Source organism: Crocodylus porosus, unplaced genomic scaffold (genome assembly GCF_001723895.1).
Source record: "Crocodylus porosus isolate Cpor-Errol unplaced genomic scaffold, CroPor_comp1, whole genome shotgun sequence".
Taxonomy (NCBI): domain Eukaryota; kingdom Metazoa; phylum Chordata; order Crocodylia; family Crocodylidae; genus Crocodylus; species Crocodylus porosus.
Genome location: NW_017728943.1, coordinates 90510820 through 90533183, shown reverse-complemented (window position 1 = coordinate 90533183; position 22364 = coordinate 90510820). Strand labels below are relative to the sequence as shown.

The 22364-nt window shown below is 37.7% G+C and overlaps 1 protein-coding gene across 4 annotated transcripts; it reads left to right on the top strand.

The window, feature by feature from the left end:
- The first annotated feature begins 143 nt into the window (after nt 1-143).
- Nucleotides 144-22104, top strand: ZBTB18 (zinc finger and BTB domain containing 18). 4 transcript variants are annotated; one of them, XR_002103670.1, is made up of 3 exons: nt 144-522; nt 2507-4143; nt 22094-22104. XR_002103670.1 is itself a non-coding variant. In XM_019549775.1 (2 exons), the coding sequence occupies exons 1-2, from the start codon at nt 510-512 to the stop codon at nt 4087-4089; spliced, it is 1596 nt and encodes a 531-aa protein (XP_019405320.1). In that variant the 5' UTR covers nt 144-509; the 3' UTR covers nt 4090-6065. The 4 variants fall into 4 exon arrangements, 3 of the variants coding, with proteins under 3 accessions (XP_019405320.1, XP_019405322.1, XP_019405321.1); XM_019549775.1 differs by lacking the exon at nt 22094-22104 and having other exon boundaries at nt 2507-6065; XM_019549777.1 differs by lacking the exons at nt 144-522; nt 22094-22104 and adding an exon at nt 582-790 and having other exon boundaries at nt 2507-6065.
- The last annotated feature ends 260 nt before the right edge of the window (nt 22105-22364 follow it).

Genomic DNA, 22364 nt, shown 5'->3' with positions numbered 1-22364 from the left:
CGATGTTGGGGGAGGGGGAGGGAAGGTGTCCACCCCGCCAGGGAAGGTGGCCGCCAAGGCAGGGCAGCAGCCCCAGCTGGGAGGGGGTGTCCCTGTTCCTTGGTTTTCTTTTCTTTTAATTCCCCCCCCCCAAAGTTTGGGGGGGCAGAATGAGAGGGAGAGACTTTGAAGTATTTTGTTTATACTAACAGAAGAGAAAAGTTCTCTTAAGAAAAAGCTGGTGGCAGGAGTGTAGAGGAGTAGCATATGGCATTAAAAGGAGCACAGCTGGAGGTAGCATTTCCATCTGAACATGATGTCAGAGCAGCTGACAGCCTGCCATCCCTCAGCCTTTTATTCTAACACACAGACAGGGAGTTAGTGTGTGCAGATCTGTGTGTGGAGAAGGTATCTCATTCCTCTCTAACATCATCTCCACTTTGCATCTGTCTCTCTTAGTCTGCTTTTTTTCCACCGATCTAACAGACCTGGAGCCAGCAAGACTCAGAGGAAAGGACTTAATCAGGTTTATGTGTACTAAAGGTAGGAGTAGCCCTAGATTAGAGGCAGCCGTATTTCTCTTGCAGCGTGGTGTTTATTTAATTTTCAGGGAGGAGGGGAGGGGGGCAGAAAAAAAATCACATTACTTTTCTAACCAAGTTTAGAGATAATATATTGGAATTGAGTATTAAGTGGATAAGTGTCCTCACGGCAGGCTGAGGCTGCAGCTCGGAAGGATCTGTTCTTGTGCGTGTCATCAGAAGTAACTTTAATAGATATTCTCACAATTTCTCATTTTTGGGAGCATCGAGTAAGTTCTTTCTTCCTTTCTGAGAGCCAAAATGGAAAGGTTTTCAGCTGCAGACCTGATTGCTGATAGTTTTGGTTTCTGTTTTGGATTGCTTCTTCAAGATGAAGCGTTTTCAGATGAACAGGCAAAGAGATATTTAAAGATCATCGAAGCTAAAACGTTTGTTGTGAATTCCACCATTAAACTTCACGGTCAAAGATTTAGCAACCCAGAGCTACAGGAGCAGACAGCTGTAGGGCTTCGGAAAGATAGAAATCAGTTACATGTTCAAAACTTTTGTACCCAGGAGAATAACCTGACTGGTTTCCTCTTTTCTTTCTTGCATATGCATTTAAGATTTTTTATTTTAGTGTAACAATAATTATTTGAGGGAGTTTTTGTGTTTGCGACGAATTTAGAACTTGTAGATTTGAGCTGCCTGAATTGGCCAGACAGCTGTAATCGCACTCCTCTATTCTTAATCTCTTTATCTGGGCAGCAGCTGCCATATGGCCACAGTCAGCTGGATCAGATGTTTATAAGCTTCCTTCTTCGTCCCTCTCTGTCCTTTCAGCCTCCTAATTTGATCACAGCTACCTTGTGAGCTGCCCTCCAATCTTTATTTTTAGCCCTCTTAAGGATTAGGATTGATGTTGGCTGTGGGGCACTTAAAGTGATTGTATTGTAAATCTTCATGCTTTATTCTAGCAATGGTATTTTGCAGAACATATTTGGGGTTGGATTGTAAATGTTAGTGCATCTTGGATTGTGAGAGACAGTTATTTTTCAGCACTGTATGTCAACCCGTGGATGGATAGTTTGTGTTTTAAGTGGTTTGGTAAAACTTGCTGTTAGTCACTGGAAAGTCTAAATAAATTTGTCATTTTTTAAATAAATTTTACTTCTACACTTTCTTGAGCTTTTCTCCCCCACCCCTCTTAAGGAAGGTGGTGAGTAAGAAAATAATACCCATGTAAGAGTAGCACAGAATAATTAAATAATATGGGTATAGCCATACACACAGAGTGCTTCTGAAACACTTTCTTTCACTTTGGTACTATAAACTGTGGAGAAAAAGCATCTCTCTCTGTAGGGGAAGGTTTCTTGTGTAATGCATACATTTGTTTTTAGGCTAAAGCTTTCTTCAGAAGCTTCTAAATATTTAATATAAAGTGTTCTGCTATTGTATTGCATGGCAGAAGTTAAAACTTAGAAGTATACCTACAGAACTGTGGCAGTCGGTTTGCTATTCTTTTATTACATTTCTGAAATCCTTGATTTTGCTTTCTGTAATTTGTTCCCTCCTTATATATTTAGGATCCCTTATATATGTTATACCTGCAGATTTTAAGGTATTAACATCTGTCTTCATGCTGTAAGCCTTATTGCGGTAACAATTTGGCTTTATAAAGATATTGCTATTAGTTTTCAAAATATATTTAATATTTTATTTTATTATTTGCAATGATCATACAGCTTTTAAACCTGTAGTATATTTTTTAGTCTATTTTAAATTTGCTCTTTAGGTAAGCAGTGTATGGAGAGTCACTTAGAAAAAGGGTAGCTGAACAGACTTGGAGAACAAGTGATAGTTTTAAGTGCAGCACAAACTTAATCTTTTATCAGAATCTCCAGTTTTTCACTTGAAGTTAGGTATACCTTGAACATCATAATGTATGCTTGTGGGTTTGTAATATTTCTACTCATGTTTAATTTTTTTTTAATTGTTGCTTATAGGTTATGAAGACAGTATGGAGTTTCCTGACCACAGCAGACATTTGCTACAGTGTCTGAGTGAGCAGAGGCATCAGGGTTTTCTTTGTGACTGCACTGTTCTGGTAGGAGATGCCCAGTTCCGAGCGCACAGAGCTGTACTGGCTTCATGCAGCATGTATTTCCACCTCTTTTACAAGGACCAGCTGGACAAAAGGGACATTGTTCATCTGAACAGCGACATTGTTACAGCCCCAGCTTTCGCTCTCCTGCTTGAATTCATGTATGAAGGGAAACTCCAGTTCAAAGACTTGCCCATTGAAGACGTGCTAGCAGCTGCCAGTTATCTCCACATGTATGACATTGTCAAAGTCTGCAAAAAGAAGCTGAAAGAGAAAGCCACCACGGAGGCAGACAGTACAAAAAAGGAAGAAGATGCCTCAAGTTGTTCGGACAAAGTGGAGAGCCTCTCCGATGGCAGCAGCCACATGGCAGGAGACTTACCCAGTGATGAAGATGAAGGGGAAGATGAAAAACTGAACATCCTGCCTAGCAAAAGGGACTTGGCGGCTGAGCCTGGGAACATGTGGATGAGATTGCCCTCAGACTCAGCAGGCATTCCCCAGACTGGCGGAGAGGCAGAGATACACGCAACAGCAGCTGGAAAAACAGTAGCAAGCCCCTGCAGCTCAACAGAGTCTTTGTCCCAGAGGTCTGTCACCTCCGTGAGGGATTCAGCAGATGTTGACTGTGTGCTGGACCTATCTGTCAAGTCCAGCCTTTCAGGAGTTGAAAATCTGAACAGTTCTTATTTCTCTTCACAGGACATGCTTAGAAACAGCCTGGTTCAGGTGAAGGTGGAGAAAGAGACTTCCTGTGATGAGAGTGATGTTGGCACTAATGACTATGACATGGAACATAGCACTGTGAAAGAAAGTGTGAGCACTAATAACAGGGTACAGTATGAGCCAGCCCATCTGGCTCCTATGAGGGAAGATTCTGTCCTGAGGGAGCTAGATAGAGAGGACAAAGCAAGCGATGATGAAATGATAACTGCAGAAAACGAGAGAGTCCAGGTGGAAGGAAACATGGACAGCAGTTTGCTCCCTTATGTGTCAAACATACTTAGCCCTGCTGGCCAAATTTTCATGTGTCCTCTTTGCAACAAAGTCTTTCCCAGTCCCCACATCCTGCAGATCCATTTAAGCACGCACTTTCGAGAGCAGGACGGGATCCGCAGCAAGCCTGCTACTGATGTCAATGTCCCAACCTGTTCCTTGTGTGGTAAGACTTTTTCTTGCATGTACACCTTGAAACGTCATGAGAGGACTCATTCAGGTGAAAAGCCCTACACTTGCACCCAGTGTGGGAAGAGCTTCCAGTACTCCCACAACCTGAGCCGCCATGCTGTGGTTCACACACGGGAGAAGCCACATGCTTGTAAGTGGTGTGAGCGCAGGTTCACACAGTCTGGAGACCTTTACAGACACATTCGGAAGTTTCACTGTGAGTTAGTGAACTCATTGTCTGTCAAAAGTGAAGCACTGAGCTTACCTACTGTCAGAGACTGGACCTTAGAAGATAGCTCACAAGAACTTTGGAAATAAAATTTTTTTTATATATATAAATAATATATATAGATATATATATAAATCTATATAGTCGTGGTACAGTCTAAAAGCAATCTTGTTTCCTTGAACTGAAAGTTTGGCTATTAGCTTGTTTTTGCACTTTAAGGCAGCATGAACATTTCACTAATTTAGCACTCTGATAAAATGAACTGTAGAAGTAATATGACAAAGTAATAAACTACGGAGTATTTTCCCCCTTCTTGGAATAGAAGCCAGTAAATACTTCACTTAAAAAAAACAACTCAAATTGAAGAAAAAGTTGATATGGCTTTATTCCCCCTCAAATCACTGCATTATTTTAAGCTCTGGATTTTTAAAAATTATTTTAACAATATGAATGTAGAAATCCCTTTCAGGTTTATTTGTTCCTTTACATTTCTAAAATTGCATGAGTCCTTTCTAGCTGTTGGAAACCTGAATGCTTTTAGACCCAAATGCAAAATTTCTGAAATGCTGAATTATCTATTTTTAAACAAGCAGTTGACTTAAAACTTATTATGGCAACTTCTGGATTTCTGACAGTTCCCACTGGAGAAAAAAAAAACCCTGAAAGTACACTGGGATCACTGGGACTCTTGTCTTATGTGAAGGTTTGCTTGGGATGAAAAAGGATATCGCAGCTTCAGCAGTGATGAACTGTGTGTTTAAAAATGTGAATTACTGTTATTGTATACTGTAATTGATTACATGGGCTGGGGAGGGTGTCAGAGAACTTGGCAGGTTGTGTTGATGCTCTTAGTTGAGTCTTGAAAAGTAAATATTAACGCTACAGAAATGCATGAGTTTCAGTATATTTTTGTCTTTGTTTGCATTGTATAACTTTAATGAGTGAGTTTTAAAATTATTTAATTTCTTTAGGAAAAGCACCATTGAAAATACTGGTGTTTTAAGAAGAACATAAATGCACTGTTTTATTTTATATAATTTAAATTTACTTTCCCACTGTCTTTAAGTTGAATAAAACTTAAGCTACGAGTTGATGATTTAGCTACATAACAAGGAAGATATTAATGTTTACAAACAGGCTTAAAGATTTGCATGTGCAGTGTGCATTTATTAAAAGAAACCTAATTGCACAAAACCCATGCCAGCTCAAACTTTAGGTGCATACATTTACCCAGATGAGCATTTTTAGAATTCCTGCTGCACAAATTAACAATAGGTCATTCTTTTTTTTTTTCCCCCCCTTGAAAAGATTCTATGGACTGAAAAAGCCCCAGGCTGAGAAGACTGGAAAGCCTTGATTGACATGGGGAAGGGGGGGGAGGGTAAAGGACTATGTGTATCCAAGCAGCAGAGACTGCAGCCTGACGTGTGGTTTTAATGACCAACACACAGGTCAAAAGCATTTTGCACAGTGTTTGTTTTCCTGTCTTGCACTTACAAATAAGGTCTATGGGAGTAGCATGGAAAACGTTTGCTGTTTTTCCTTTTTTTCTGCTTTTGTTTAAAATTTGATCGCCTTAACTACTGTAAACATAGCCTATTTTTGTGCTTAAGATACTGAATGGAAAACTCCATTGTGTATTGCTGGACTGTTTTGGAAATATTTGGTCAAATGTGTGTTAATTTGGCTGTAATGGCATTTTAAAACAAAAAAAGCTGTGAAAATGGCCTTGGAGCATTATCTTTAGTTACTTGAATAGATTCTAGGTTTTAAAAATACATTCTTTTATTAATTTAGAAAAGACAATCATTGTCTGAGAAAAAAATGGACTTTCTCTTGGATTTTTGTGGTCCTTGTGAGTGATTTGCTTTTTTTCTTTTATTAGTTTCACATTCTTCTTTTGTTCTAAAACTTAGATTGACATCTAGCTTTGACAATCATAGTATGTTTTATTTTCCTGAGGGGGGAATAACTTATAATGCTGTTTAGTTTTGTACTATTGGTGTGTTGGTGAATTTTTAAACTGTGTGCTAACTGCAATAAATTATATGAACTGAGAAATCAATTCCCTTGTCTCTCTTCCCTCTTTTAAATTATAGTTCTGGAGTATTTTTTATAATGTGTAACTTTATTACTTTTGTACAGACTTCTATTGCTGACTGTGTACGGAATATGTTTTAAGTATGCTTTTAAGCACTTTGTTGCTAACATGCATATATTTACATCTCTCATTTTAACATTTTAAAAAATTAAATGCTTGTGTTTTGAAAGCATTTTTGTGTGTGTAGCTCGTATCATTCTGTAGAGGGGAAATTTTGTTTTCACGCTTGCACTGAAACATTCTTTGGGTTCTAACTTTTCATAACACTTTACAAATATCTATGAAGGCATAAAACACTATTCCTATGCTTAATTTTACCGTTAATTGATCCATCAGACTTGTTCTTTTGTATTCAGTTTCTAGTAGGAAATTAGGGCGGAAGGGAACAACTTAATTTGAAGTGCTGCTTGAATAATGACTGGCATTCTAGGCAACAGAATTAGTAGGCAGTCAAAATGTCCTGTGTTCCAAAATACCGGCTACACTCCAACCAGCTCTGGGTTACAGAAAGAAAATAAGAATTGTTCATCACTTGTGCGTGAAATTCCCTCACCTTTTCAGACTGTTGTTTTATTAATAAAAATATGCTTGGTGACACTTCTGACGCAGATTCTTGAAACAGGGTGATTCTGAAATTAATTTTCAAAACTCTCATACCTTGCTAGTAGTGGAATTAACTTTGTAAAACCTAATGAGAATGTGAAAGGTGGAACAGAATTAAGAATCTGGATCAGAGACAGAGCTATGAATGTGAGAAAAATCTTACAAATTAAGTGCGTCATTAGCATTGTCAACTGAACTAGTACAAGTTCTATGTAGCATAAGTGAGTCTTATTCCTTAACATTATACTGAAATACGTTATGGATAAATGTCCAAACTATACAAGTCTCTGACCCCAAAATAACATGCACTGAATTATAAGGAAGTTTCACTGTCGTTTACATAACATTCTTTACAAATTCTGTCTCAAGTGTTACTGTTCTTTAATGTCTTTTTAAACTAAACTAAGTATTAAAAGTTGCTCCCTGGTAATGTTTTATTGTAAAGTTTTAGAGATGGAAATTGCCAGTACAAAGTGCCCTTAACAGCAAGCACTTATGATGATTATAATGTTTAAATGGCAGGTTATTAATACTTGGTTAACCAATATAACAGATCTACAGAATAGAGGAAAAAAATACAACTATTGGTTAACTTTCAAATCTTTATAACTGACTAGTCTCAATGCCATTTGGGAGGAATACTATATTCAAAAATAGGCTTTAAGAATAGAATAGTTGCAAAATTAACATTACTTCTAAATAACTGGAATGAATATTTTGTCCAATATGCTCCTAGGCATAGCTTAGTCCACTGAAGACAAAAATCATCCATTATTTTGGGTTGTAGCTATTTGGCATGTATAAATATGCAGTGCTTAATTATGGCTACAAACTACCTCTTCATGAAAAGAGGAAGCAAGTACAGTTGAATGTTGTATCTGTTCATATGGTATAATACACTAAGTAGCTTGTAACACTTTTTAATACAGTCCCTAGATAATTGAGCTTGAAAGAACCTATACTGGTTTGGTTCGGAGGAGCTGTAATAACAGCAAACTAAATATGTTCATTCATATGACACTTATGGTCTGTTGCAGGTAGCAAGAACAAAATTTCTCAATATTACAATAGTCTTATGGGTTCGGTAAACTGTTTCTGATAAATGGTTGTAATTGGCTTTGAAACCACTAATTTAAAAACCACACTTGAAGTGTATTGCATCATTAAATTTTTAAACCCATTCCAGTTATGGTAAATTGGCTCTTTTAATATTTTCAAATTATTAACCTCTGCTGAAAGTTTCGGGCATCAGTAATAATGAGACCAACAGTGTTAATATGATGCTTGCTAAAATTTTGAATATCTATTTATGAAAGTATATTATTTTTACAGGCCTTTTGTTTAATGTGAAATTGATTTAACCTGAAACATGAACATTTAAAAATCAAATAACTGAAGTCAAAAATAAAATATAACTTGTCTTTCAGCAAAGCAAAGGAATCTGCCCGCCTTACCCCACGTTAGCATATATAGGGAGGACAAGGAGAATGTTTCTTACAGTTCTGCTGAATGATGTAAGACAACGTATCTTTTTTCAAAAAAATCTGATTCATCTTTTAAACTGTAATTTAAAATAAAGAATTCATTTATTTGCTTAGAGGCTGGTCTTTCTTCTAGCACAGTTGCACTTGTTCACCTGTTCAGGAAGCATGTTGAAGTTTTCTTTTCCTGCTGACTTATACTGTCTGACCTACTTGGAGGCTAATTGATAAAGTGGTGCATCAGAACTGTTGCATTCAGAATATTTTGTAATTGCAACTCTCAACTTCATATAACAATCGTACAAAACAATCCTAATGGACTTGTTAGATTGCTGTATAGTATAGACTTTATTATTCAAGTTATCTAGAATACTTTGTAAAATGTAATCATGAATCCTGATATGTGGAAGATTTTTGTACTGTTAATATATAGTATTGCAAACATTTGATAATATAATTAAGGATTTCCTTCAACAAATTTAGACTTCCAGCTTGGGTCCTCATGGCGTGTAAATTGCCCATGCAATCTTAAATACAATTCAAGCCTGTAAAACTGCACCAGTGTTGAAAAATTGGTATAATGTACATTGCAAGCTTGGGGCCATTGCTTATTTCTTATCGGGTATAAGTTTCTGGATTTTCAATCCAGCACTTGGCCCTGTAATTCTCTTACTGTGAATGTTTGCTGGAAAATATGGTTTCCCTAGTAAGTGTGTTTCCTGGCATAATGTGTAGGTTTATTCATACAGTAGTTTGGGATCTTTAATTTTTTAAAACAAGTGTAGTTTTTTCATTAACTCCCCCCTAAAAGTGGTAGTCTAGGTTTCCTCTTAATGTCTTAGTTAAGAAATCACTTTAATTTTTTTACCGCTCTTCAGTTTTTAATACTGTTTCATGTATAATCAGGTCACTAAATACAGTTGATCCTTTTTAAAGAAAACGTTAATATCCACATAGCAAAATTGGAGAGATGTAAATTCCTTTTGGATAAATTCCTTTTGGCAAAGCTAAGGTGATAACGTATTATCTTTTGTTGGCAAATTGAAATACTAGCAAAAAAAAGGCTGTATGTTTAAAGCCTAGAGCTAGAAGCTCATTCTAGTGTGATAAAATCCAACTAAACCTGTTAAAGGGTCTTACTGATGACAGATTGTGTTTTCAGAAAGATTATCCATTTTGTTATTGTGGAATTTAAAAAGAAAAAAAAGAATTAGTCTTAACTGATTTTGAAATCTAACGATTTTCTTGTACTGATGGCACAAAAGCATGTCCCATGTCTGTCAAACCTTGAGATGTCCAAAAAATCAAAAAATAACAGGACTGAGACTTACCCGTAAAACAAAGCAGTGATAAGGCAAATGCTGCCATGGATTTTAGCTATCATAATGACTGCAAATTCTTACAGATATTTCAAATTATATAAATGTTTTTAAAGAGTTGTCTTTCTGCCACACACAGAGTAACATCAGAATTTCCTCAATTGCTTAATTTCCGAATTACGTGTTGCCAAGTTTAAGGTTTGCTTCTTATTTTCAGTTGTTCTTCATTGTACGTCAAGTAGTCCGCTAACGGAAAATGTTCTTAAAATATTGTGACATTCATGGTTAATTTTTGTTCTTGATGAGGAATTTATAAATATATGTCGCATCAAACACATTTGTTGTGGGAGCCAAAGCGTGCTGACTTCTAAATGAAAATGTTAATAATAGGTACATAGAATTTTATATTTCTTCTTTGTTGTTAGCAAAGCTTTTATGGCTGTATCAAATTTTTAGTAATAAAGGTATTTTTAAAGTGTTATAACGTGACCATAAAAATTGCTTTAGGCTGAAATGTAGCATACGCAATCTTCACCTGGAGGTTGAGTTGAAATTCTGTTTGAGGTCAAGGGAAGCTTTTGAGTAGCAGAATAATATAGTTGGTCCATTTTAAGATATTGTCATGTGCAAGAGACCTTATTTCTGAGAAAAAAAATTGTGCTCTGATGTATACTGGTGAGGGAAGTACTTAAAATATCCCAGAAAAATGTGAATGTGTATGTATTTGTGTAAAATTTTCAGTAATTTAAAGTGAAAGTTTTTTGAAACACATACCTTATGCTCATTTGCAGCAATCATACTGAAACACTATTCTGTAATGCCTGCTTGCTGTTTTTACAGACTCGAGTTAATCTATGTACTAAGAAGGATTTTTATGATATGTACAGTACATGCCAAAATATGGATTTACTCAGTACATCTTTAATCATTACAAGCCAGTGCATGAAACCCATCCTTAAATTAATAAAATATCTGGAGGGTAAATTACATGTATATTATTACTTCGAAAGAGAATTAAAAAAAATGATAAGCAATATGTTACTGCAGAGTACTACACTAGATGCATTAAAAATACGTAGGCATATCAAAACAGCTGTGTGTCTCAAGCTATTTGGATGAATTTAAATAAAACTTTCACAACCTTCCTAAAATATATTTTGTTTAATTTTTATTTACAACTATTTTTAAAAGTATAAAACATCCTTAACTTTAAATTTCTAGCTTTTTTATCAACTTGTCATTCATTTTAGCATTAAACATACTTCTTGTACATTTTGGCTGTGATCCTGAATATGCATTTACAATTTTAAAAATACATTAAATCTATAAATACGATTACATGATAAACCTCTCAGAGGCCCAAGCAAATAAAATGTGATTTATGTTTAACTTTTTTTTTTTTTTTGCCAGATAATGCTTTCTTAAAATTCACTTAAAATTAATTTTGGAAATGCAAACTAATATAAAATGTGTAGTTCAAATCTGTAGGAAATATGTTTTTTTATGTTGGGAGTAGTTACTGTGACTTTAAATTTTTTACCAACTTCCTTCCATTTCAGTTCTAAAAAAATGCGACCTAGTTGGCATTGTGTATCCAGAATGTTATTTTGATTCCTAGCTGATTTTCAGGAATCACAAAACATAAAAAATTTTGAAAGTACTTATAAACATTTATATACAGATGACTAACCCAAATTTGAGAACAAGATGTAGTATCAGGAGGGAAGTTTTAGACACATTTTTACATTCCTGGGAAAAATTATATTTGTAGTTTATATTGACAAAGGGGTAAAATTAGTTCAATAATTGCCTTCCTTTCGTTGGATGAGTATGCCCTCTTTAAATGCTGCATAACTCCTTCCAGATTGTCTTAAGGGTCTTTTATGCTAGTAGTACTACAAAGAAAAGATTAATTTCTCTATAGAAAAATAATAGTGTTCACAGAAATGACATTCATAAGCTAAATAGGCTGCAACCATACCCTACCACCCTGCCTTTTTTTTAATAATGTGGTAAAAAAAAATAAAATTTATAAATCTTGCTCCCTTATTTCAAAGAACAAAAAGTTCTTTTAAAAGAAAAAAAATTACCAAAATTGTATCAAACTATATTTTGCTTATGAAATACTTTCTGTAAGTTTTATTATTTCATATTCTTAGCCCAAATTTGGTGTCGCAAAATGGATGGATCTTAGAACTATCTGTAGGTAGGCATGTAGTTTAAAATGGTAGTAAATTTGGGGGGAATGAAACGTTTTTTCTGTGTACCAAAAGGTTCATTTTAAATATGCATATTTTTTTTAGTGTATATCATGACATTTTGAAGGACAGATATTACTGTGAAGTATAGAAAATAATGTGGAACTACATTCATGTTTCATCCTAATATTTGTTTTATTTAGTGATGGTTCAACACAAGTGGGGGGGGGAGTGTGTGTGTGTGTGTGTGTGTGTGTGTGTGTGTGTAAACTGAAAGACTCATCAAGACGCATCACTTTATCAGTATGCTTTCGAAAGGTGACTTGCAGTGAAAATATTTTAATCAGAAAAAGGACAGCAAGTTTGTGTGTTGTAGAAGGATTTAAAATGACTGAAGTGCTGTGCAGAAACAAGTTTGGTAATATTCCAATAATGTACAGTGGTTCAAAAGTTAAATTAAAATAACTACAATTTTTGAGTCCCAACAATGGACATGTGAATGTCTTCTAACTGCTACAAATTCTAACACTTACAAACACTCACTAATAGTATTTATTTATTGTTTTTAAAATGTTCTGGATTAATTGCTCAACTAAAGCCTAGCACGGTGCTGCCCTGGGCTACAGTTTCTAGATATTACAGCAATACAATAATATGTCATAAATTTCTAACAATACAGAAATTAAGGGCCTGATCCTGCAACTATTTGCTTGTGGAGACTGGGAGTATGGGAATTAAAGAGGTTTGGATTTGGGGCCTACTTGACTTTACCTGCATGTGTGCAACTATCAAGACCAACAGCAGGGCCTATCACAGGGGGTGGGCCCCACCGGCCATTTAGCCCAGGCCTCTCATTCACGGAGGGCCTCAAATTTAGACTTTTGACGTTATCTCCAAATGAAGGTATACATACAGACACAGAGCTACACTGACAGGATTGAAAGAAGAAGACATTCATCATACAACTTTAAACTTGTGTCCCATTATCAGGCTACATTGCCTGTAGTGCACTATGAATTAGTATTTTTTTAATATAACAGGAGGCTCAAAAAATGGAAGTGTCCCAGGCCTCTCTTGACCTCTGAAAGGGCCTGACCAACAGTAAAAATGCCTCCTGCTTTCCTCATGTCAGTCGTTTTTCAGTAAGATCCACATTACAGACTCCCTCGCTGTGGTGCAATTCTGCTTAATGCAATTTTACCCTCACTCTGAGTTTTGTCATACAAGCATTCATGGATAAGCAGACATCTTACGTCCCAGGAAGTCACTTATCTGGCCACAACTAGTAGTTAATCTAAGCATAAATATCTGATGCCAGAATGATGCCTGATGCAAAGGTGATTTTCAAAGACCTCACTTAACGTGCACATGGTAGGTAACACTAAAATTCACTAAAACTTTGCATTCCAGCTGCCCCTGGTTTGATGGAAAGGGGTAGAAAAAGAGCATTTGTAGGTAAAGGCCTAATATTAAAATGAAGGGACAAGTACATTTTTTAATTTTAAAAGAAATCCAGAAAAATGAAGAGCAATTATTTTGAAAGAAATCACATTTTGAAATGCAAGGAGAAAATGTGTCAGTTACAGAAATGAAAGTAGGAAAGGAAAATGAATAATAATTTTCTTTATGCAATATTTTGAACCTAATTTCATACAAAAGCCTTGGATGGGAGGGTTGTTTTGTTTTGGGTTTTTTGCTAGATATTTTTGGCAGTTTTTAGGAAGGAAATGGATTTGAAATAATAACTTTCTAGTTTGGTGGGGGGTTGGTTGTTTTTCTTTTTAAAGTGTCACATAACGTACCGCTCTGAATAGCAGCACCTCACCTTCCTTTTTCCTTGGAGTATTATCAAGCACTTATCACTGATTTCAGAGGATTCTTACGGACAGAGGATGGTAAGCATCATTATAACCGTTGTACGAATGAAGACATTCTGAGGTACAGGGGAAGCCTCTTCTCCAAAGTCCCACCGAGAACCTAGGGAAAGAGCCAACTCCTAGTTTGCACCTTGTCATCTTGCCTGTAGCAACAGCAGCAGCAGCGATCCAATGGCTAACAACACTCAAAACAGATACACAACTTTAAACGAGGATGGATAAAGTTGGAGCTAAAGCCTGGTTTGTCCTAGGGCTAGGTAAAGGAGATTTGATATGCCCAAATCTCACAACATTTGTTCTGTGCTTCCTCTCCAGAAATCAAAACTTTTAGATACTGTGTTGAGCACAGGCCTTTGTACTTGGTTCTAGGCACTTTGTTGGTGTGAGGTGAACACGTGCTTTAAGAATTACTTTTGGGTCATGGAAAATAACTTGTGAGTCAGCTGGATAGCTTCAGGAGTACGTCTTCCAAATAAGGCTAGGGTTCCTACAGCTATGCATGCCAGGCTCCTGGGCAGGGTTTTTCAAGGCATTTATTTACCTCCATTAGGAGTTGGGTATTTAACAAGCATTTTTGAAGCCCCTCCCCAGGTGCCGATCTGAATCATTGAGTACCTAAATACATTTTCAGAAGTTGGCTTTCTGGGCCTGCTTTTATCATTTTAAAAGTGAAGAAAGGGCAAAACTCTCAAATTTGACATACCTCCATTTTGTAGTAAATTAATGTGTGTACATTGTGTTATCCTTTACTAAGAGGCTTTCTTTTTTGCCTTACAGAAAACCAAATGGGGACCAAAAAACATCCACTGCAATGATTATAAAAGACCATATCTCCTATAGATACCATGATGGGGAAGATTTACTAGAAAGGGCTATGAAAAATTGCAGTGATATTCCCAGGTCCTTTCCCAATTGAGCTTAAAGCTTGCATCTTCTGCTTACATTCAACTGGGTATCCCAGTTGTGTATTAATTTGTTTCCCTTTTTTTAACACATTGTAAATAAAGTGTACATAGTTGTAAAGTGTGTGGTGATCAAAGTGATCAAAGGTCCAGGGACACTAGGGACCTTCCTCTAGGAGGGCAGATGGTTCCAGGCTGTGGGCACCTCCAGGGATCCAGAGTTGGGTTGTAGCTTTGTGGGCAGCCCTGCAGCCAAGGTTACACTTGTATATCCATTGACATGGTGGGACTTTAGTCTTTTTTAGTATTTTTTCCTTCTACACAGTAGTAGTACATTGTGTATTTTGACTGTCCTAATTACTTTAGTCTTCTCTAACCACACCCATTTTCTGCACAGGATTATTTTCTATGCATATCTTACTACACCAGGAGGCCAAGGAAGAGATTTTAGATTGTTTGGAGCACAAGGCATGTGGCCTTGCACTCAGCAAACATCTTGCTCACATAGCCTATCAGAAAATATTCAAAAAAAGGAAAATGTGGGGTGCTGACATCATATGAGCCACATAAAATATTGATCCAATTCAAAGACGTACTGGGGGAAGGGCATGTAAAAATTTAAATATTTTTAAAGCTGATTGTAGTCTTATGTGCAGAATGGTAGCTGGGAGTAAGTCAAAACTAAGACCATGCACCCTCCAGAACCTCAAAGGTAGGTGAGGGTGGGGCTTGGTTGCATGGACTTATAGAATAAAGGATAGTAGCTCCTGTAAGGGTCTCCTTTTCACAAATCTTGGATAGGGAGGATGTTAGAGGGTAAAGGGGATGACAGTGCCTGATAAGAGGAGGAAAAAGAGGTGGCAGTTGGTGTCTCAGATAAATCACTACCCCTGTGCAACTTGGGGTATATAAAACTGTCCTTCCAGTCTGAGCTCCCTCTCATCACAAACCCTTTCTTCGGCCAGGCCCAGAAAAAGCCACTTGCATGGTAGCTACAGCACGCTAGCAACACCAGTTAAACCTAGAACTGTTCATCCTGGTAGCAGCTCAGGTGGTGCCCACCCTCCCTTGCCCAGGCATGACTTTTTCAATCCCCAAGGCCAGTGGGACCTTTAAAGCAGCCACCACCCTTTATTTTTCTGTGTTAGTCCAGACAAAGCCCTCGCCACTGCTTTTGATGGAGAGGTTTACATTGGCCTAGATGCACAGAAAGACGTGAAGCATGTGACGTAAGAGGGACACAATGTTATTACCTTCACTTACCTGGGAACTAAGCAGCAATGGCTTGTGCAATAGAGGTCTCTCTAATTCAGGGGTGTGCAATTATTTTGGGTGGAAGGCCGCTTACTGAGTTTTGGCAAGCCGTTGAGGGCCGCATGACAGGCAGCCAGGGGCAGACAAATATTAATTTTGTAAATTTTTTAGGGGCCCGCTGGCTGGATAGAATGGCCTGGCAGGCCGCATCTGGCCCATGGGCCACATTTTGCCCACCCCTGCTCTAATTGCTCCCAGCTATCGGAGGGCTGTAGTCACCCCCCACAACTTTGCATAGCTACTCCTTCATATGAGGCATATAGGACTGAGAAAAGGGGACATCACCTTACTGTATGAGACACTTTGAGCCCAAAGTCCATTCCCAAGATACCTGAAGAAATGTCTTCTCCTAAATGCCTTTCCAGTTTGGTGGGACCAGTACCTACCCTAGGGTGTGTGCAGATGAAACGGGGGCCCTAAATTGAAGTGGTGGGTTTTAAAAAACACATGTTCAATTTAGGGCTGATTAAACCCCCATGTTGTGCACACACCCTGCTGACTTACCTGCCTCTCTGGCAGGCAGGGGATGGCAAGCTGCCGGCAGGTGGAGTGGTCCCTGGGCTGCAGGAGAGGGGAGGGGGCTGGTGCTTCCCCGCGCCAGGCGGCACCTGCCCTCAGGCACCCACCTTGGGCACTCCCAGCGGGCACTGCAGCCACGGAGGGAAGCCTGGGGCCCTGCACAGCTCAGGCAGGCAAGCAGGCTCCAGGGAAAAAAAAGATCAGGCTCACGGCTTTTCTTGTGTGGAGCCTGTGTTCCCAGGCTGCTGCCACGGGCTTCCTGCAGAGCCGTGGAGCTGCACAGAGCCGAGTGCTTCGCTCTGCACCTGTAGGGCAGTAAACTAAAACTCCTCAAAGGAGTTTTAGTTTGCTGCTCACCAACTCATCTAAGGCACATTACACCACTGAATTTCCTACAGCAGCTGGAATTAATGTACAATATGCCGCTGAGGCGTGCAAACACCGACACCATTAAAGTGGTGCAAAAGCATTTAGCCCGCTTTGAAGTGTTGTGCACTCACGCCTCCTGTTTTATCTACACATGGCCCTAGACACTTGCCACAAGGAGGCTCTAGCAAGTAGCTTTGTTATTTCATCTGCACCCTGGCAAGCACTAAGTCAGGCAAGGTTCCTAGGAACGAAAATGTATGTCAAGTGTTTACCATTATGAAATACATAATATAATACAAGCACGGTTTTACCCAGTGTTGCATAGAGAGCAGCTGGACTCCCTGCTGAACTGCTTTTCCATGATGTGACACAGGCTCCACTCTTGGGGAGGGGAAGCAGTGCATTTTGGGAGATATAGTCCAGCTGGGCAGCCAGACCTATTAAGGAGAATGGGAACACAAGGTACCATGACTGCATTTCATATTCAAAGTAGCTATTTTCAACCAGGTGTCTGATTTTTTTTAAGTGCCAAAACAAGGCATTTTTAGCAACAACAACAAAAAAGAAGAAGAAAATATGTAATTGAAAACTCTCTTCTGTCAAAACAGTTTCAACAAAAAATTTCAATCAGTCCTATTGAAAACTTAAGCAACTCCTTGGCCTTCTTCCTTATGTAAGTTTTCCTCCTTTTTATCGTGTTGTGTTTCGCTCTTCATTGCTTCTTTACCTAAGGCCTTGCTTCTGAAAACACTTCAGCACAGGAGTAACCGTGTAGGCGAGGAATCCTCTCAATCAACAGGATTACCCAGATGAGGAGGTTGCTCAGGTGTGTCAGGACCTTAGCTTGTAACCTGTTCGGAGGCAGGAGCATGTCTCTTCCTTTTTTTGTCTGTAAGGTACCTAGAATGTATTTAAGCAATGTTAAATAATGGCCTTCGAATGCTTTCAGACTCCTGCCATCCATCTTCTTCGGGTCTTTGTACACATTTCTGTGAGGCAACCAACTTCACAAAAACATCACAACCGTGATCTATTTTTTTCCTCTCTCCTTTGTGGCTTAATGGATGACTCAACCTCCTTTTGTGACTGGATAGCTTTAATTTGTAGTTTTTAGGACAGTGATCGTTCCTCTCATTATTTTTGGTTAAATATTCTTATTTGTTGATTATTTAATAGTTTGTTTGGATAAAGATTTCAAAAAAAAAATCAGCTTGGTGCCATAGACTGAGTCCAAAAGAAATTAACTGCTCCATTGCACATATTGGAGGGGAGAGTTTGCTGAGAGCTCAGTCTTGCTAACGGACTGGCAATCTTATAAAAGGTTTTAAAGATTCCATATAACTGTATCGTGCCTCGGATGTTAATGAACTCTTGCCATTCTATATGATAAGTGATCTGGGTTCTGGGAGGTTGACTGACCCTTTCATTCATTCTTATATTAAATATAATTTTAAGCTTCTTTTTCTTTCCTCTTTATCCACCCCTCTTTCCCCAATATTTTCTCATAGGGAAACAGAATGAAGAGATCACATCAGATGACTTTGGTCCCACTTGAAAAAATTGTGAAGTAGGTGTGGCCAAAGGGGTCTGGGAATAACGTAAGACAGTGATAACAAAAGCTTTTAACCAGATGCCAGGTACCTCTATGGAAGGAAATGCTAGTTGTCGGGAGAAATTGAAACCAAGACATTTTGAAGATGATTAAATTTAAAAGGGAGAAAAATTACTCAAGCAAAAGTGTGTAAAGAAGTAAATGATAATTCTTCAGTAATAGTTGAATCTACAGTTATGTGCTCTATTTTATAAATGATATGGTGCTGTCCTGTTTTCTTTATTCATTGCTTTACCTGAGTACAGGTTAATTCAGAAATTGAATATTTAATATGCAAAAATGTTAAAAATGAGTTGTTTGGGGGTTTTTTTAAAGACAATTTTTGAAAAATGAGGAAAGGTTACTATTCTGATGCATTAGTTTTCAAGTATTTGCTCTTATTAATGGTAAATTTAATGGGCAGATATACAAAGCATAGGGTATTATAAGGCATAATGAACCAAGAATGGGGTAATAAAATTACTTTTTTAAAAACTGAAATAAAAAACCCTGTCTGTCTGATTCATGGGATAAAGTTATGTGATGCATCACACCATCCAGTCTGTGTCTGGACCAGTACAGTTTTTTTTTTTTTTTTGTAAAACATTACTTCTTGGCAAACTAGATATGCAAATGCCAGAATACACTAAAACCACATTTAATTGGACCCACTTGCCAACTTCTTGAACACAGCTTGGATTATTTCACTGGAGGCTGCTTCTGTTAAAAGATGGGGGAGGAGGAAGTGGCATATTGACAAGGCTTCAGAAATTTTTTTTTCCACTAGAAGTACAATTATGCTATGAGCCAAGTTTGGAAGTATTTTTCTCTGTTTAATAATAATTATTATTAAAGATATTGTAAACATATGCATTTAAGTGGAATGCAATGAGAATACAATCATATCACAAATTTAGCTTTGGATTTTTTTTCCTTTTTTTTTCCTTTTGTGTGTAGTGGACTTCCAGAATAACTGGGACCTGCACGCTTGTATATAATATAACTTGGAGAGAGGGTATGTTATGTATTGCTTGTAATATAGACTAAGTGAGCTAATAAAATATTCATTTATTTAGGGTAGCTGTGAAACTCTCATCTCTGCCTAGTAGTCAGAGCTATATACACTATATAAAAAGATTAAAATTACAGGACTTAAGGAATTCCCAGAAAATTCAGACATGTATTATGGATGCATGTGTTATGCTGTACTGTCTCAAGGTGTTTAATACCTTAATCGCCACCACATTCTTTCTGAAATTAGACCAGTGGTATCTCAAGCTAACTACAAAAAGTTTAATTGCATTGCTAATAGCTCTTTTCTCTGGCATACATGAAGGTGACCATAAATTCCTGCATGACAAACATTTACAAATTGAATGTATTTAATCAGTAAGGCGCGGATTCTCAGAGCTATTTAGGTACCTACCTTTCATTGATTTCAGTGCAAATCAGTTCAAAATACTTTTTGACAATCTAGGCCTAAACTCGTTGGGGCTTCCTTCATGCGTTTAGATAGCAATTAGGACAGTTAGCCCCTTGGGCCTGATTGCCCATCTCGAGATGCTATTGCAATATTAATAATAGCGTTGTTTTGGCCTTTCTGAGCTCTTGTCCCCAGTGCATGATGACAGGAAGGCACTGTGCTTTCATGTTTCTCAATCAAAAGTGCAGTTCCAACCCTGTTGCTTCTCTTGCCCCATTACTTTTTTATTCACAAAGCTTAACAAAGGTATCCTCACTTGATGGGCAGTGACCTCCGTATGCCACACGCTAACCCCGTGGTTTTCTAGCACTGTATCTCAAGCTGCTTAGCTGTTGCATAGCTCGCTCTTCTGAGCGTTGTTATTTCTCAGTTTTACTTCTGTTTGTGCTGCTGCTTCATTGTGGTGTTCTGTCCTGCAGAGCAGTGTGCACTGGCATTGGCATGTGACCAGTGACTGAGTAATAGATTGGAGAGAGAAGAAAGGGGGGGGGAAATAACATGTATTTTTCTGCATGCTATGCAGTGCGTTTTCTCAGATTTTTTCCTCTCACTTCTAATCGTCAGTTGCAGTCTTAGACTTTCGGAAAGTGTTTCCCTGTTTGATGCCATCATGTTTTTTTCATCTTTTGAAATTTGCTGCAACGAGTTGGATGTGTAAAGGTTACTTAAGGACATCAGCCCAGCAGTCCTTGAACATTCAGTCAGCAGGGGACTGAGCCACACCTGTCCTAAATATGTTTCGTCATGACATCATGACTCTCCAGCTACTTAAATTGCACTACCCTCTGAGATGCCATAGTCTTAAGCATTGTTTTGCTGTCTACAAGATTTTTTTTTTTCAGGTGTTTCTCTAAAAGTGACTCTGCACTTAGGGTTGAAGTGTAAGGTGCTTGGAGCTTTCTGAAAAAAAAAAATCCATTGAATTCTATGTTTTTAAATCTTTATTTATAACCACCCCAAAGCAAACTTCATGGGGAAATTATTATTGTAGAGGCTTGTGAGCAATCGTAGAAAGGATGAATTTTTTCAGCTTTAGAAACATGTCTGATTCTTTTGTTTTGCACTTGAGCAGCTTGGATTTAAAATGATACTATAGGTGGTCACTTAGTGAACATATAAATTGAGTAAGGTGTAACATCTAGGATTCAGCCTACAGTAAACAGGAAGCTTTTCAAAATTCAGATCTGCGTATATTTTAAAATCTACAAGATGTTCAGGTTCAAGGTATTTATATAGTATTTATGCATATACTTTTACCATGCTATCTAAACACCTCTCAGTAGGAGAAGTTTTTATCCTTAGACATCACTGCTAGGCCAGGATGTATTATTGGCCCTGTTTTAACGGGATTTGAAATGCAGAGCACTAACTGGGACCAGCAACACTTCTGAAGTTTAGATATATTGATTAGGAGTTGGAAAAAAATGTATCCCTCACTGACATCAAAGTCATCATTAGACCTAGTCTGACAAAAATGTCTTGATGGATGATGCTATAGTTCACTTTTCAGAGGGAATTTTGCTAGTACAGTCTAAATCTCCAGGACGAGGATTTGTCTGGTCCAACAAAACCCAATTCTAGTGTAGACCAGAGAAGTTAAATGATTTTTTTTCTGAGGTCCTGCAAGCAGGAAGCCTATGGCAAAACAGGAAAATGAACCTTGGTCCTAGTCAAGTGTCCTACATGCTGAACTATACTTTTTTGCTCTATTCTCATCTGTCAATAATTAAAAAATAAAGTAAAATACCATAGATTATCTTCAATCAAAGATGTAGCTTAATGCTAAATTATCAGTACAGTACAAATGAGGGAACAAAATCTGCCAGCATCAATAAAAAAAATAGTTTCTGTAAGTATAGGTAGCATTTGAGAGACAACTTTCTAAGTTAGGATCTGATCCTGGTCAGCTAATCCTATTACTGTTTTCATCCGTGCCATTTCTATAAGAGTGAACTAAGTTGCAGATCTGGAACTGCCTGTAAGCATAGCTGTTTGATTCGCCATGGCTTCCCCTGAGTGCAAACTTCCTTTCTAGGGAGCCTGTGATCATAAAGTGCATCTTTTTAAGATAGGTATCTTGTGCTAAAGCTACTGAAAAGGAATTGGACTAGTTGCATGATCGCATTCCAGTACAGTTTGGTGGGTATTTTGGCCTCCTTGGCGACAAGTGGAACGTAGAGTCTCTTATTAACACACTTAAAGAGAATGATAGTGGGAATACAGTGACTCTCAGGGTACTGTATTTATTTGGGTGTTTTTGTTGTTTTTGTGGTAATTCATATGAAATAAGTCTTTTGGGGGAAAAATAAACAAATTTCAACTTGTGCAAAGGAAAGTAAATCAATATTAATATTAAACCCACCTAGTTTGCTAATGAAGTGATTGTGGTTTTTTCCTGTCAATTGTGAGAATTAACACAAGTTATGATAATTTCATTGAATTGTCTCTTGTTCACATGCAATCATCAGTAATACAGTCTGCCAGCAAAATGATATTGTTGATGACACCCTCAAAGCCCCGGTGTCTTTAGTAGAACTGCACAGGGGTGGATGTGGGCAAAATTTGATCTCGGGGAACATCTCTCCTTATTCTGCATGATCTAGGACA